Source organism: Tasmannia lanceolata, unplaced genomic scaffold, assembly GCF_043159265.1.
Source record: "Tasmannia lanceolata isolate RefF3 unplaced genomic scaffold, GAP_Taslan_0.1 ptg000007l, whole genome shotgun sequence".
In the NCBI taxonomy this organism is placed as follows: Eukaryota; Viridiplantae; Streptophyta; class Magnoliopsida; order Canellales; family Winteraceae; genus Tasmannia; species Tasmannia lanceolata.
In genome coordinates, this window is record NW_027518684.1 from 18,279,026 (window position 1) to 18,296,246 (window position 17,221).

The window sequence follows — 17,221 nt, forward strand, 5'->3', positions numbered from 1 at the left end:
GATTTGATGGCTTAAAAGTAGGCTACAAATAAAATGACGAAAATTGAAGATAAATAATAAAAAAAGACGCCCATTGTTGATGTCCCCATCAGACCTTTTGGACTTTTCTTTTCTGAAGGGAGAATAGAGTTGTGATAAGTTGGGGGTTGTGGCGACTACGCTGCCGCAATGGAAATCATTTGTTAGATTTATTATTTTTATTTGCCTATTGTAATTATCTTTTACTAGTTGGGGTGGAAGCTTGTTTTGGGAGCTAAATTCTTCTCAGTTTCCAAATTTAGAGGAAGAAACGTCCTCTTATAAAGACTACAGTTCCTATTTAGGTGCTATTTTTTTTCCTAAAAAGTATTTTCCTCTTTTGAAACCAAATGCGTTTTTGAAAACATGAAAAATTCATCGTAAGTTTCAAATAAAATCTATATGAATTTTTTTTTCAAAAAAAAAAAAAAAACATTAATTCCGAATGAATAAAACATCAAGATTGTAAAAATATAATTCCCTAAAACATGTAATTCTGATCATCCATGAAGTCCTCTTAAACTACTTGTAATCCTAGCAACTGGTAATCGTAACCTGCATTAACCCCTCATGCCTAACCCACCCGTATCTCTTTCTACACGCTCCTCATTCGCTTCCAATGAGGCCTATTACATGCTTCATGTTTACTACCCATGATGCTTTCTGCATGTTTCTTCTTTTCTTTCCCTGTTGCTTCTTTAATCCTTCCCACATCCCACATTTTCCAGTTTTTAGAACCCATGCTTCCTGCTTCGCTTCTCTTTGCCAACTATGCTTTTGAGACTCATTATGGTCAAAGAATGCAGTTTTCTCTACTGCTTTTTTAATTTTTGCATAGCAAGGAGTGAAAGTGATGCATTCTTGTGTTTTTGAAATTTAAATGACCAAGATATGTGGGACTTACCTGCTAAACCATCTCTTACTTGATAAGCTGAACAGAGATAATATTCTTCAATGAAGATTCATGAAGCATCATTTTGTAAACTGAGTTATTCTTTTATGATAATAATGGGAATGGAAATTGATAGCCACCGCTTGTATTTTTAGAGTTATGGTGTCGATTCTAATAATATTCAGGGCTTATTGTTATTTAAGGTCATGCTTTCATTGAGTCAATGGAGCATGGCTTCTACTAATTTACATGCTGTTTTCTTCATCGGATTCTCTGTTTTCTTCTTATGGGATCCAATGCGACCCTAATTTGCAAAATGATGAAATTTTGCTAATGCAGATTTTTTTTCCAGACCAGAATATGTGCAACTCTAACACATAAATGTCAGTGTAGGATTTTCTTACTACTATCTGATCAAGATCAGACAACGTTAAGAGGTTCCTAGATGGATTTCTCCATTCAGGTGTTTCATTCCGATAAGTGCATGGAAAAGATTTTTAGTTGGGAAACTCAAAGGAAAAAAATGAAAGGATATGTTTTCTACAAGAAATTAGGATACAAGGGTATGGAAAATGTTTGTTCCCATAATTTTGGAAGCAATCCTCTTGTATTTTTAAGGCCTTATTTTCAAAATTCAGAGCAGATTCTTGTTATCATCTTGCATGAGAAAAGTCAGACCAATCTGTCTGAGATATTTAAGGATGGATCGCGGGCATCTCTTTCCTAAAATGTATTCCTTTTATGGGCCCAAGAATGGAAGTGGTTTCCCAAATTATGGTTCCCACGTTTCTCATTATTTCCCATTTTGCATCTGCTCTTTTTTTTCGACGGTATTTCTCATTTTCTCTTGTGAAAAAGGAGTATTCCTGTTTATCTTTATGGCACTGCTTCACATCTCTGTTTCCATGCAGGATACTATGCCGCCCCCCCCCCCCCCCCCCCCCCCCCCCCACACACACACACACACACATTCCCGTTTATCTTTATGGCACTATTTCACATCTCTGTTCACCACACACACACACACACACACACACATTCCCGTTTATCTTTATGGCACTATTTCACATCTCTGTTCACCACACACACACACACACATTCCCGTTTATCTTTATGGCACTATTTCACATCTCTGTTTCCATGCAGCAAACTATGTCCACACACACACACACAGGGACCATCGTAAAAGGCTTTTTGCGGCCCAGCTGTTGCATGAGAGAGCAGCCACCTCAGATGAATTAAAAGAATAAGACGAAAAGTGAGCCTGTGTTGCTGCCCTTTCATACAACAGCCCAGCTGCAAAATGGCTATATATAATAGAGAGAGAGAGAGAGAGAGAGAGAAGTGTTCCTGCGCAGCTCGCAAGGAGCTCCCTGCGCATAAGTGGCTTATAAAGCCTCCCATTGGTCACTTTTTCTAGACCCGCAAAGGTGGACCTGCTAAACGAACCAATGGGACGCTTTCCAAGCCACTTAAGCGCAGGGAAGCTCCCTGCGCAGCTGTGCAGGAACACTTTCCTCATCATATATATATATATATATATATATATATATATATATATACTAGTAAAAAACTCCGTGCGATGCACGGGCCGACAAAGAACTGTGCGGACCACATCGTAAGTTGATCCAAACCGTCCATGTGATGGAACATAACATAAATAGGTTGTGCCCCAAAAATCATTTCCATAAGCTGATCCTAGCCTTCCAATCTATAGAGGTTTCCATAATATGTTGTTCCTCTTAAATCGGATGGTTAAGATCACCCTACAAATTTTTTATTAAAAAAGCATAAAGGAGAGGGGTAAGATTGAAATTATGTGGCTTATAGGTTGATCCAAACCGTCCATGTGATGGAACACAACATCAATTGGTTGTGCCCGTAAAATCATTTCCATAGGTTGATCCTAGCCCTCCAATCGATATAGGCTGATCCTAGCCCCCAATAGATAGAGGTTTCCATAATTGTTGTTCCTCTTCAGGTGCCCGGACTCTGTCAATATTTTGCAAGTGTCCTGCATGAGTAATATAAAGTAGTTTTTTCCAGTGTTTAAAAACTCCTTGACTCGACAAGGAACTCCCCCGAGTCGACTCCTTTTTGCCTTGGCCGCGTTCCGCATTGCACCACATCCGCATTCCGCGTTTTGCCCTAATTAGTCATTAAACTCCTTCGACTCTCCCAAGTTATGACCGCGTCAACCGCGTTGTTGGCCGCGTCCGCGCCGAGTCGACAAGGATTTTTCCTGGCCGCGTTCCGCGTCAAATCCGCGTTTTTAAACACTGGTTTTTTCATCATTGTCATATGTCTTTACCTCTTCTCTGTAGTTTTTTCCGTAATTGTCATAGACAATTACCCTATGTTGGTACTTGGTACTTTTCTTATGTAGATTACGATTTTACCCTCACTTAGATAGTATGACAGATATGTGGGGAGGGCAAAAAACGGTAAAAATCATCCCCATTGACGTGTTAAATGGACAATAATTCTCCCTTTTCTCTTATGCTATATATATATATATATATATATATATATATATATATATAAGAGAAAATAAGAGAATTTTTTGTAGAATTACACATCACTCTTTTTGACTTTTTTTAACAAAGGCACCCATTCAACACACATATTTTCAATCCTACCCCCTCCTTTATGCTTTTTAACAAAGGCACCCATTAAAGCCAAATAATTTCAATCCTACCCCCCTCCTTTATGCTTTTTTAATAAAAAATCTATAGGGTGATCTTAACCATCCGATTTAAGAGGAACAACATATTAAGGAAATCTCTATAGATTGGAGGGCTAGGATCAGCCTATGGAAATGATTTTTGAGGCACAACCTATTTATGTTGTGTTCCATCACATGGACGGTTTGGATCAACCCGTGATGTGGTCCGTACAGTTCTTTGTCGGCCCGTGCATCGCACGGGGTTTTTAACTAGTATATATATATATATATATATATATATATATATATATAAGTGTATCTAGACGATCGAGTAGATAACTTATCTACTCTGTCGACTAGAAACACAGTGGGCCCACATTGTTTGGATGATCCAAAGCATTCATTTGATAGGCCATCACGATCGATTAGATAAAATATCTACTCAATCGAGTAGATACATTTTTCTCATATAAATATATAAAGTGTTCCTAAGCTATAGCTTAGATAAGCTTATCTAAGCTATAGCTCAAAAACACATGTGGCCCCACATTTTTTGGGGATCCAAAGCATTCATTTGGAAGGCTCTTCTATGGATAGGGTGTGTACAAAGAATCAGCCCTATAGGATCATCCTTGCCATCTGTTGAGGGAAAAAATGGGCAGAAACATGGACACACAGTGTCTGTCCATCTTCCACTCCACCTTTGATTGGGTTAGGATGATCCTATAGGGCTGATTTTTGGTACACACCCTATCCATGGAAGGGCCTTCCAAATGAATGCTTTGGATCCCCCAAAAAATGTGGGTCCACATGTGTTTTTGAGCTATAGCTTAGATAAGCTTAGATAAGCTATAGCTTAGGAACACTTTCCTCATATATATATATATATATATATATATACACATACTGTATTTGGCTTGAATACTACGTAGGATTCCAGCTACTTGATATTTTGAATGACAATCGCTTATGGGAATGATAATTCTTCGTAGGATGTCTGATATTTTCTTAATAAATTCTTCTTAGGATGTATTATGTTTTCTTGATATTGGCTGAAGCTTCATATTTCTTATAATGCCCTCCATTCTTGTTACAGTGTCTCTATACAGTGTGATTGCAGTACTGGATGCGGATTTCCATTCTCTTCCATCTACTCAACATAGGCAAATACATGGCCCCGTATGTTTCTGTCTGCTTATGTCATATTATATACAGCTTTCTGAAAAAGTTAGCTTCTCTCGAAATATTTGAATCTTTCAGTTGATAGTTGGGATCTGATCAGACCTGCGGAGAATCTGTCTCCGCAGCAAGACCATTCTACTACTTGCTCGTTTTTGTTAAAAAAATTTGTTAGTTTCTTTAATCACATCATATTTTGCTAAAGTATATTTCTTGCCAAGGATATTCATTTTCTTTCGGTTTTTGGTGGGTGAATTTATTCATATGTACCTTGTGAAATTATAAATGTGGTATTTTGGTTCCAGAATTATTTTATACTGGCTTTTAATGAAGTATAAATCTACTAGTCAAAATAGAAAATTTGCTAGAGAATTGAACAATCACACAAGCAATCCTATAGATATTCACAAGAAATGCTAGAGCAAGATATAATGACATTATAGTTGATCAAAATATCATCAAAGTAGGGAAAAACCAAAAACTGTAAAGGAAAACTCATAACTATTCATTGACCTGCCGAAAAAGTGAAAAGTACACCAAAACGTCAAATATAGGCCTAAACACCTTTAATGCTAGTTTTGTCCGAACAATTGGTATAAGATCAATTTCTGCCCCAGCAATTTGTATAAGATCAATTTTGAACTCCCCCCCCCCGCGTGACTTTCTTTTCCCTTTGAGCCCCTCGGTTGGTGTTGTATATTCTTCTTCTTCAATTATGAAGCTTTACTATTAAAAAAAATGGTATACGATCAATTTCTTCCCTTAGGTCAACCTGGGATAATTTTAAATTTATGCCAGCCCAAACAAAATTAGAAAGTGTATTGCCTGCTGAAATGCAAGGTTGCCAGGGCGGGAATCGAAAACGGGATTCGAAAGCGGGATTCGAAGGCTCCGGGGAGGGTTGGGAGCGGGATTCGAAGGCTCCGGGGAGGGTTGGGAGCGGGATTCGAATTTTCGCCGGAGATTCACCGGGGATTCGCCGGAGAGCGATAAAAAATTAATCAATGATAAAATTTAAAAACCTTAATATTTTTTTATTAAAAACCTTAATAAATACTTCATTTCTTTAATTTTCTGGATTATGAGTTGGAAAAATCTAAGATTTGCATGTTTATTACCTTATTTTGCAATAAAAAAGGTTTATTGCTAAATAATCCATCTGGAGATATGTGCTCTTTCAGGTTCAGTTGTTTGATCTCCAACCACTTTGCATGAACATCTCAGTCGATTAGAGAATAATTAACAAATTAAAGAAATAAAAAATAAAACCTGACTTTTAAAAATATTAGTAAAAACAAACACTTGGATGCTGAAAAATAAGGAATAGCAAAAATAAGCAGAATCACAGTAAAAACAAACACTTAGATGCTTGTAAATTTGCAATAGCAGAACCATTCTCACAGAAAAACTACACTAATAAAATTTTCCATTAACCCAGAAAAAAGCAGAATCACAGAAACCATATTAACCCAGAAATAAGTAGAATCACAGAAACCCAACCCCATTAACCATTTCAAGCTAAATCAGCAAGACCATTAACATTAACCCAGAAACATTCTCGGTTTCTGTGAGAAACCCTAACCCAGAAACCGTTAAAGAGGGGTGGGGTTCATCACTTCATCCTCAAGCAGTGAACCATTCTTATAGAAACCATTCTCAGAGAATGGTTTCTGTGAGAACCACATAGAGACTGTTACGGGGGGGTTTCATTACTTCATTTTTGAAAAAATAAAATGAAAAATACCTTCTTCTTCTTCCTCTTCCTCTTCTTCTTCTTCTTCTTCTTCTTCTTCTTCTTTCTGTCAGCCGTGGGGATGGGTTTCAGAGAACGGAGAAGGAGTGATGGAGAGGCTAGGGTTTCAGACACAAGAGAATGGTGAAAGAGAGGCTAGGGTTTTTCGGTTTCAGCTAAAATCTTGTTTTTATACGATTTTTTAGGTTTTATATGAAATTTACAAAAATGCCCCGAGTCATTTTTACCCCCTGTTCTTTGTAAACTTGTTTAAATAGTAATTTCACATAAAAACGTATTATGCGTAATGGGATTCGTGAATTTAAGGCTGTAAGAAATCCCGATTCTTATTTTTAAACATCGCAAATTATAACTTTATGAAACGCGGATTTATAATTTATAAATCGCGATTCCGGTGGGAAATAAATCGTGTTTCCCAATTAGGGAATCGCGTTTCCGATGGGATCGATTCGGGATTCCCTTAATTTGGGGAATCGATTCGAACCCCGAATCCGATTTGCGAATCGGGGATTCGCGATTCCCCACCTGGATAAACGAATCCTGTTACCTTGCTGAAATGTACATCAAAGCTTCATATATAGGCCTAAAACACCTTAAACTCTAGTTTTGTCCCAACAATTGGTATAAGATCAATTTCTGCCCTTAGGTCAAGCTAATTAAAGACAATTTTTAATTTAAGCCAGCCCAAACAAAATTAAAAAGTGTATTTTTGTCTAATAAACCCAAAAAACCAACTTCTAAAACTCTAGAACTTAATTACTCTTTACTTGATTGAAACACTTAATTACTCTTTACTTGATTTAAACACTAAATTCTTTTTTCATAGAGGCCATTAAAACCTATTGATACTTTACCAAATATTAAATAAAGGGTGGCCTAGTGCACGAGGCTCCTGCCATTGCGGGGTCTGGGGTGGGCTAGATGTAGACAGCCTTACCAAACATTAAATAAAAATTGCTAAAAATCTTCATTAATCATAATGCCTCAGTTTTCCAATTTTTGTGACAAATGGAGCTCTGTAGAACCCACTAGTGAGGCTATCATGTTTTTTCCATTCCCCCTCCGGCGTACTTTTTGACTTTGGTCAACCCTCTTCTTCTCTTGAATTATCTTTGCTGAATTATGCACTTGTTTCATAAACTTTACTTACACCAGTATGTCATAGGCATCCTCATCAATCTGCCTAAATATGGACTCCTGTGTTTGCTTTTTCCAGTTAAAGGTCATAAAGGGTACTTTTTTTACTATGTCGTTACCCAACAAAATAAAGTTTATTCAGTTTAAGTTCTATGGTTGATTTATATTTTCAATGTTTATCAAACATTTTACTTGGTTCTTTCTTTCTGCTGTTCTTATATTTTTCCCCAAATTGTCGAGGCCATGCTCTAATATGCAGGTATCCCACAATATTTTATTATGGGTTGTACCTTTTAGTTGAGGTATTCGATGGAGATTCTAATAAATGAACTCAGTGACTGTTTTTGTAATTTCATGCAGAATCTAGATAGGATAAAATGCAGGCTGCTGGAAGGTACAAATGCTCAGGATGTGAGGGCACTTGTCCTGGATATGCAAGCAAGATTGCTGCTAGATATGTTAGGAAAAGGGATCGAATCTGCGCTTGTAAATCCTGCAACGTTAATACCAGAGCCTTGGCAGGCCTCTAGTGAGACATTATCTGGTATTGATGCTGATGCAATGACTGTTGAACAAGCATTGGTTACAAGCATCCAGGTTTTTTTTGGCACAATGCTTTATATATTTTCTAGTTTATTTATACAATTATGATGCAGAAACTTGTTGCATGGCTGATTCACTTAATCTCATATATATAGTCCGTCGACCAAAAAACACAGTGGGCCCACATTATTTGGATAATCCAAAACATTCATTTGATAGGCCCTGGCATAGATAAGGTGTGCCCAAAAAATCAGCTGCATAGGATCATCTTAACCCTTTGATTTGTGGAGGTTAAAAATGGACAGACAGATTTTTGGAGTTTATACGCGTCCATTTTAACCTCCATAAATTGAAGGGTTAGGATGATCCTCTGGAGATGATTTTTTAGGCACATCCTATCTATGTCAGGGCCCATCAAATGAATACTTTGGATCATCAAAACAATGTGGGCTCACTGTGTTTTTGACCTCCACTGTCCATTTTTAACCTCCACAAATCCAAGGGCTAGGATGATCCTATGGAGCTGATTTTTTGGGCACACCCTATCTATGCCAGGGCCCATCAAATGAATGCTTTGGATCATCCAAACAACATGGGCCCACTATGTTTTTGGTCGGCGGACTAGAGAAGGTTCTCTAGCCGACCGACTAGAAACACTCTCTTCATATATATAGCAGAAGAGAAAAGGAGAGAATTATTTGAATTTCTCCCAAAATTCTAATAGAATTACGCATCACTTTTTTTGACTTTTTTTAACAAAGGCACCCATTCAACCCACATATTTTCAATCCTACCCCCTCCTATATATATATATATATATATATATATATATATATATATATATATATATATATAGCAGAAGAGAAAATGAATGGATTTTTTGAATTATTTGAAAATTCTATGAGAATTACACATCACTTTTTTTGACTTTTTTTGACAAAGGCACCCATTAAATCCACATATTTTCAATCCTACCCCATCCTTTATGCTTTTTAACAAAGGCACCCATTAAAGCCACATAATTTCAATCTTACCCCCCCCCCCCCCCCCCCCATTTATGCTTTTTTAATAAAAAATCTATAGGGTGATCTTAACCATCCGATTTAAGAGGAACAACATATTATGGAAACCTCTATAGATTGGAGGGCTAGGATCAGCCTATGGAAAAGATTTTTGGGGCACAACCTATTTATGTTGTGTTCCATCACATGGACGGTTTGGATCAACCTATGATGTACTTCTAGTTCGTACAGTTCTTTGTCAGCCCTATTTATGTTGTGTTCGGTTTGGATCAACCTATGATGTGGTCCGTACAGTTCTTTGTCGGCCCGTGCATCGTACGGGTTTTTTTATTAGTATATATATAGCAAAAGAGAAAAGGAAAGGATTTTTTGAATTATTTGAAAATTCTATGAGAATTACACAACTTTTTTTTACTTTTTTTAACTAAGACACCAATTCAACCCACATATTTTCAATCCTAACCCCTCCTTTATGCTTTTTAACAAAGGCACCCATTAAAGCCACATAATTTCAATCTTACCCCCCTCCTTTATGCTTTTTTAATAAAAAATCTATAGGGTGATCTTAACCATCCGATTTAAGAGGAACAACATATTATGAAAACCTCTGTAGGTTGGAGGGCTAGGATCAGCCTATGGAAATGATTTTTGGGGCACAACCTATTTATGTTGTGTTTCATCACATGGACGGTTTGCATCAACCTATTATGTGGTCCGTACAGTTCTTTGTCGGCCCGTGCATCGCACGGGGTTTTTTACTTGTGTGTGTGTGTGTGTGTGTGTGAGGAAAGTGTTCCTTAGCTATAGCTCAAGTAAGCTTATCTGAGCTATAGCTCAAAAACACGTGGCCCTACATTTTTGGGGGGATCCAAAGCATTCATTTGGAAAATCAGCCCTATTGGATCATCCTAACCCAATCAAAGGTGGAGTGGAAAATGGAAAGACAATTTGTGTGTCCATATTTCTGCCCATTTTTTCCCTCAACAGATGGCAGGGTTAGGATGATCCTATAGGGCTGATTTTTGGTACACACCCTATCTGTGGAAGGGCCTTCCAAATGAATGCTTTGGATCCCCCAAAAAATGTGGAGCCACGTGGCCCATGTCACTTTCCTCTCTCTCTCTCTCTCTCTATATATATATATATATATATATATATATATATATATATATATGAGCAAAGGGTTTATGCGCTCGAGTGCAAAAACAGGGTTGGGCCCACATTGTTGGGGGGATCCAAAGCATTCACTTGGAAGGCCTTTTCATGGATAGGGTGTCCACAAAAAACCAGCTCCATTGGATCATCTTAGGGTCTCCATTTGTGGGGTGAAAAAATGGGCAGATTAGTGGACAAAGAGTATCTATCCATTTTCAGCCCCACAAATGGACACCCTATGATGATCCAATGAAGCTGATTTTTGGTACACACCCCATCCATGATCCATGATGGGGCCTTTCAAATGAATGCTTAGGATCACCCCAACAATGTGTCCCCACTCTTGTTTCCTTCTCTCTCTCTCTCTCTCTCTCTCTCTATATATATATATATATATATATATATATATATATATATATATATATATGGGGCAGTGATAAATCGACCCCCAAATATCTTAAATCGACTCCCTATGTGTCTTTCTCTCTCTGGGTTAGAGAGAGAAAGAGGAGAGAGATAGACACATAGGGGTCGATTTAAGATATATGGGGGTCGATTTATCACTCCCTATATGTGCATAGAACAGATGGATCTATGTAAAGGCTTTTGGCACATAGAATTAGAATGCACTATATGTTGTGCTCATAGATCATTTGGGTTTTCAGCTGTACCAATATGTGTTGTTTATCAATATGGCTTTGTTAAGTTCTCAAGACAGGAATTCTATATTGTTTTATCATCGTGTAACTACTTTTATCTAATGTATGTATCCTTTTATCCAGTGCATGCATTGGCATAATATTGCTCCTTTTCTTCCTTCATGCGCATCAAATGTATCCTGCTTTCTCCTGCATGAGTTGATTTTGGTTGCTGCGCCATGCTACAGGCCTATGTTGATGCTGTTCTTGATCTGGCTTCTCACTTCATTACCCGCTTGAGGCGTTATGCAAGCTTTTGTCGTACTTTGGCAAGTCATCATGTTGGACCCTCAGCTGGAACAGGGAGCACCCGAAGTATGGTGGCAAGTCCAACCCATAGTTCAGCGTCTCCTTCTGCCACTCAGGGTCAGTGTACACCTCAAGTCTTCCTAGATATTATGCTAGCATTCTTGGCCCATGCTGTGCATGGGTGTAAAATAATGAGCCCCACCCCATCAAAACTGTGCATGGGTGTAAAATAATGAGCCCCACCCCATCAAAACATGGTGTAAAAGGGTGGGCCCTACCTTATTCATGGGCTTGGGTGGAGATCGTGGGACCCACCCCATCAAAATATGAGGTAAAATGATGGGCCCCACCCGACGCATGGGTTTGAGTAGAGTTTGTGGGACCCACCCTATCAAAACATGGTTTAAAATGGTGGGCCCACTCATGGGTGTTAAATGGTGGCTCCTCCCAATCTCTGCATCAAGTGTAAAAACAATCCACCGTGAAATTCCAGGAAAAAATTTCCATTGAAAAAGGTTTCCACCATGGAAAGAAAACAAATGACGAAGGAAAGAACATATTTAGTATATATTTTAGATATTTCGGTTCATGTTGTTTGATCTAGGCATATTCATATAACTAAAATGTCCAAAACTTTTAGGAGTTTTGAAGAATTGAACGGTTGGTCAGATATTCTCAAAAAAAGGCTGAAGTGCTCAGTATTTGTTTGAGATTTTCTGTTTTTGGAGCTAATCCTGTAAAAATGCCAGAAATTTTCATTAACCTCTACATCTTACAATATCCATTAACATTTTGTACATTTGTGATGGTTTCAAATTTGTTGTTTTTCTTATATGGTCACTTGATTTGTGATGGTTTCAAATTTGTTTTTTTTTTCTTACGTGGTCACTAGAAATACGGCATTGTTGTAGACTTTTCTTCCTTTTCTGTTTCTTTTCTTATCACTGCCAATATACATAATTTACCCTCATTACTGAAACAATCAATACACTTAATTTGCCCTCATTACTGAAACAATCAATACACTTAATTTGCCCTCATTACTGAAACAATCAATACACTTAATTTGCCCTCATTACTGGAAACATGAACAAAAGCTTAAATAGCTATTCCTCATTACTGAGAACATGAATAAAAGATTAAATAGTTATCCAATAAACTCCCAGGTGGGTGCATGCCTTTCAGCTCTTCACTTGAACTCCAAACCGTCTTGGGGTTGTGTAGGGGTTCCCTAGAAATGACCGTTCTTCCCAATGTATCGCTTGTACCAGATACTTCATATCTTATCGCTCCTATGCTGGTAATTTATACTCTTATATTTAATATTAAAACAAAATTCCAGTGACATAAGATATAAGAGTACCTTCTCAGGAAATGTTGTTCAGTGTGTGTGTGTGTGTGTGTGTATTTTGATGACGTAGGGTATCCCCACCCCATTTTTTAGGAAGGGACTATTCCCTATGAGTGCACGCAATCACCAGTAAAGAGTACTCTTCCGCTTCTCGCTTCGATTCCCGCTCTGGCAACCTTGGTTTAAAGTATATACAAGTGAACAATAATGTTGTTCAAAGTAAATATTATCTGTAGGGATTTGCTAGTGTCCATCGCAGAAGGCATTTCACGGATGGGCTGTTGCATGTGAGAGTAGCCACGCAGGCTCACTCTTCATTCACGAGGTGGCTGCTCTCACATGCAACAACCCATCCACGAAATGCCTTTTGCGATGGACGCTAGCAAATCCCTTGTATGTAAGTACATATTATGTGCATGAATGTAAGAAATGGTAGACTCAGTTGTAGTGGTCGTGACAGTCATGGACTCTAGTGTGGCAGATGCAGTCAGCGCAACAACACCATACTCCTGAGTCCTGCCTGGCAGTGGCAGCAGTTCGCCGGGTTTTCTTCTTGCCAGGAAGCCAGGTATAAAACCTGGTTTACTAGAAATGTTGTGCAAGGCAAGGACAAAGAGTTAAACGAAGGAAGTGCCAGATGGCTTAGGGGTTGGGGGTCATGATGGAAAACACCTATCTTAGGGGTTGGGGGTCATGATGGAAAACACCTATCTGATAATTGATACTATCGAATACTTAAATCAATGTGGCCACCAAATATTAATTAGAGCGCCGACTGTATCATTAATTTTCATTGTTATTGTCGCATTTGCAATTGTAATTTTTTGAATCTTACAGGTCTTATTGTAAATTCATTATGAACTGTCATGTTTCAAACTTTCAATTATATGACACTCTCTTTGAATTAACTACTATGCTTTTTCATTGCTATTATCACATATTTTTAATTGTAATTTTGAGTATGTGAATCTTACAGATCTTATTTTAAATATATTATCAATTCAATCGTCTAAGTTAAATCTTGTAAAGTTTTATGCTATTTTATATTATATATGTACTGTGTTATCTCAATGCATGGGATACCCATATCTGTGGAAAATGCCGAGTCATTTCTCCATTCTCTTATCCGTATCCATATCTAGGTATTGTAGGGACTAATTTAATAATATATCTGACAATGTTACTGCTCTATGTTTCCAGCGGGTCAAAATGGTGCAACGAGTTCCACTGGAAGCTCCCAAATGCAAGCATGGGTACAAGGTGCAATTGCTAAGATAAGCAACAATGCTGATGGAGTTTCCTCTTCGACACCAAGCCCCATAAGTGGACCATCTCCATTTATGCCAATTAGTATTAATACAGGAACATTTCCTGGAACACCTGCTGTCAGGCTTATCGGGGACTGCCATTTCCTCCATCGATTATGCCAACTGTTGCTTTTTTGTTACTTCTTTAGGCGAAGGCAATTGCCTCGCCTTATTGGGGCTGCACAGAGAAACCTTGATTCTAATATGCAAAAGTCTCAGCCTGTTACCGGTGGCAAGGTGGAGGAAATCAATACTTTAACAACAAGGACCACACCAGGGATGGTCAGATCCGAAGAAGGCCAGGCAGGGCGAGCTGGGCAACTTATACCTGGAGCAAAAGGGCTCGAAGATGGTTCTGCAGGCCGGGTCTCAAGGTTAGGTTCTGGTAATGCTGGTCAAGGATACACATCTGAAGAGGTAGCAATTCTTCTCAACTTCATCTCTCTATGCTTGTTTTGCAGGAATGCTTCTGGATATAGGACAGTTAAAAGTCTGTTTGCCAATTTGAATCCCCATTTAATATATATTACTAAAAAAGAATACAGAGCCAAAAGGGCCACAAGAGGCCGACATGAGGAAAAACGCTACAATCTACAAAATAGGTATCTCAGGCCAAGTCAATAATTCTATACAAGTAATACAAAGTTTGAAAGAGCATTCACGCAACCTTTTCCTTCTCGATGAATATGAGAATATCAACCCTCGAGATCAGCGACAATAGACATCATTTCTCCGGAGAGACTCATAAATCTCCATGGGGACATGATTCCCCTTTAAGCCATCTAATCATATTAAACATTTATATGCAAATTAAAACCCCAATTTTATGTTTGAAAGAACTCTAGATAGTTTGCTAGTGAATTTCTCCAACATTGGTTTCGGGTTAAAACTTTGACCCCTCTCTCTCTCTCTCTCTCTCTCTCTCTCTCTCTCTCTCTATATATATATATATATATATATATATATATATATATATAGAGAGAGAGAGAGAGAGAGAGAGAGAGAGATGCTAAACTGAAGGATGCCCTTGAAAAAAAACCACCTACAAAGGAGGCGCTCCCATTGGATCATCTCTTCGCTCCCTCTCTCTCTCTCTCTCTCTCTCTCTCTCTCTATATATATATATATATATATATATATATATATATATATATATAGTTTCTGAGCTCAAGCTCAAATAGCTTATTTGAGCTAGAGTTTTTAAATAGGGCATCTCCCATGTTGTTTGACTCATCCAAGCCATTAATTCCATAGATCCTGACATAGATAGGGTGTTCTTAAGAAACCATCTCCATACGATTATCCTAACCATTCGATCTGTAGAGGCAAAAATGGGGCGCGGTATTTGAGCTCAAGCTCAGAAATTCTATCTGAGGTAGAGTTTTTATGTAGGGCATCTTCCATGTTGTTTGACTCATCCAAGCCATTCATTCCATAGAAGCTGACATAGATAGGTTGTTCCTAAGAAACCATCTCCATATCATCATCCTAACCGTTCGATCTGTAGAGCCACAAAATGGACTATTTTGTAGACGTCCATTTTAAATCTCCACAAATCAACGCTTACCATGATCCTATCAAGATGATTTCTTAGATACACCCTATCTATGTTAGGTCCTATAGAATCAATATCTAACATAACCCAAACAACATAGGCAGCCACCCTATTTAAAAACTCTACCTCATAAATTCTATCTGAGCTTGAGCTCAGAAACCATTTACTATATATATATATATATATATATGGGAAAAGTGAGTATGAGCGGCCCCTCATATAAGCTTATATGAGGTGACAGCTAGAAACACGGTGGGCCCACATTTCTAGGGTGATCCAAACCATTCATTTGATAGGCCATGACATAGATAGGGTGCGCCCAAAAAATCAGCTCCATAGGATCATCCCAACCCTTAGAACTGTGGAGGTGAAAATGGGCAAATTTATACCCGCCCATTTTCACCTCCACAGTTGAAGGGTTGGGATGATCCTATGAAGCTGATTTTTTGGGGACACCCTATCTATGTCTGGGCCTATCAAATGAATGGTTTGGATCACCCAAAAAATGTGGGCCCACCGTGTTTCTAGCCGTCACCTCATATAAGCTTATATGAGGGGCCACTCATACTCACATTTCCCTATATATATATATATATATATATATAGGAAATGGTTTGTGTGCAGCTGCACAGATAAGCAGCATGGCTGCACAAACCATAGTGGGGATCACATTTTTTGGGGGATCCAAAGCATTCATTTAGAAGGCCCTTCCATGGATAGGGTGTGTACAAAAAATCAGCCCTATAGGATCATCCTAACCCAATCAAAGTTGGAGGGGAAAATGGACAGACACTGTTTCTGCCCATTTTTTCCCTCCACAAATGGTATGGTTAGGGTGATCCTAAAGGGCTGATTTTTGGTACACACCCTATCCATGGAAGGGCCTTCCAAATGAATGCTTTGGATCCCCCAAAAAATGTGCCCCCCCCCACCCCCCCCCCTGGTTTGTGCTGCCATGCACTGATAGCTTATCTGTGCAGTTGCATACAAACCATTTCCTCTCTCTCTCTCTCTCTCTCTCTCTCTATATATATATATATATATATATATATATATATATATATATATAGAGAGAGAGAGAGAGAGAGAGAGAGAGAGAGGAAATGATTTGTGAGCAGCAGCTCAGAAAGCTTATCTGAGCAGAGCTCACAAACTTAGGGGGGCCACATTGTTTGGATGATCCACAACATTCATTTGATAGGCCCTCATATAGATAGGGTGTGCCCAAAAAATCTACTCCATAGGATCATCCCAACCCTACAATTTGTGGAGCTAAAATATTTTGCCTCCACAGTTTGAAGGGTTAGGATAATCCCATGGAGCTGATTTTTTGGGCACACCCTATCTATATGAGAGCCTATCAAATGAATGTTTTGGATCATCCAAACAATGCTTGTGAGCTCTGCTCAAATAATCTTATCTGAGGAGCTGCTCACAAACCATTTCCTCACTTACACACACACACACACACACACAGAGAAAAGCGTTCCTGCGCTGCAGCGCAGGGAGCTTAACTGCGCTTAAGTGGTTTATAAAGCCTCATATTGGTTCGTACAATGGCTCCCCCTTTGAAACGTATAGCGGGTCTACAAGAAAGGAACCAATGGCAGGCTTTATAAACCACACTTAAGCGCAGTTAAGCTCCCTGCGCCCTATGTCACAAATGTCGTTCTCGGGAATTTCTCGTCAAGGGAAAA

At 38.5% G+C, this 17,221-nt stretch overlaps 1 protein-coding gene across 2 annotated transcripts in view; it reads left to right on the plus strand.

Moving 5' to 3' along the window:
• Nucleotides 1–17,221, plus strand: part of LOC143882167 (mediator of RNA polymerase II transcription subunit 16-like) — a 64,409-nt gene that overhangs the window by 41,861 nt on the left and 5,327 nt on the right. Inside the window, exons 10-13 of one of the 2 annotated variants that reach the window (XM_077385615.1) lie at nt 4,672–4,754; nt 8,005–8,241; nt 11,251–11,428; nt 13,863–14,386. In XM_077385615.1, coding sequence (XP_077241730.1) covers nt 4,672–4,754; nt 8,005–8,241; nt 11,251–11,428; nt 13,863–14,386 — 1,022 coding nt within the window. The remainder of the gene's footprint in view (nt 1–4,671; nt 4,755–8,004; nt 8,242–11,250; nt 11,429–13,862; nt 14,387–17,221) is intronic. The other variant, XM_077385616.1, reaches the window with a different exon arrangement.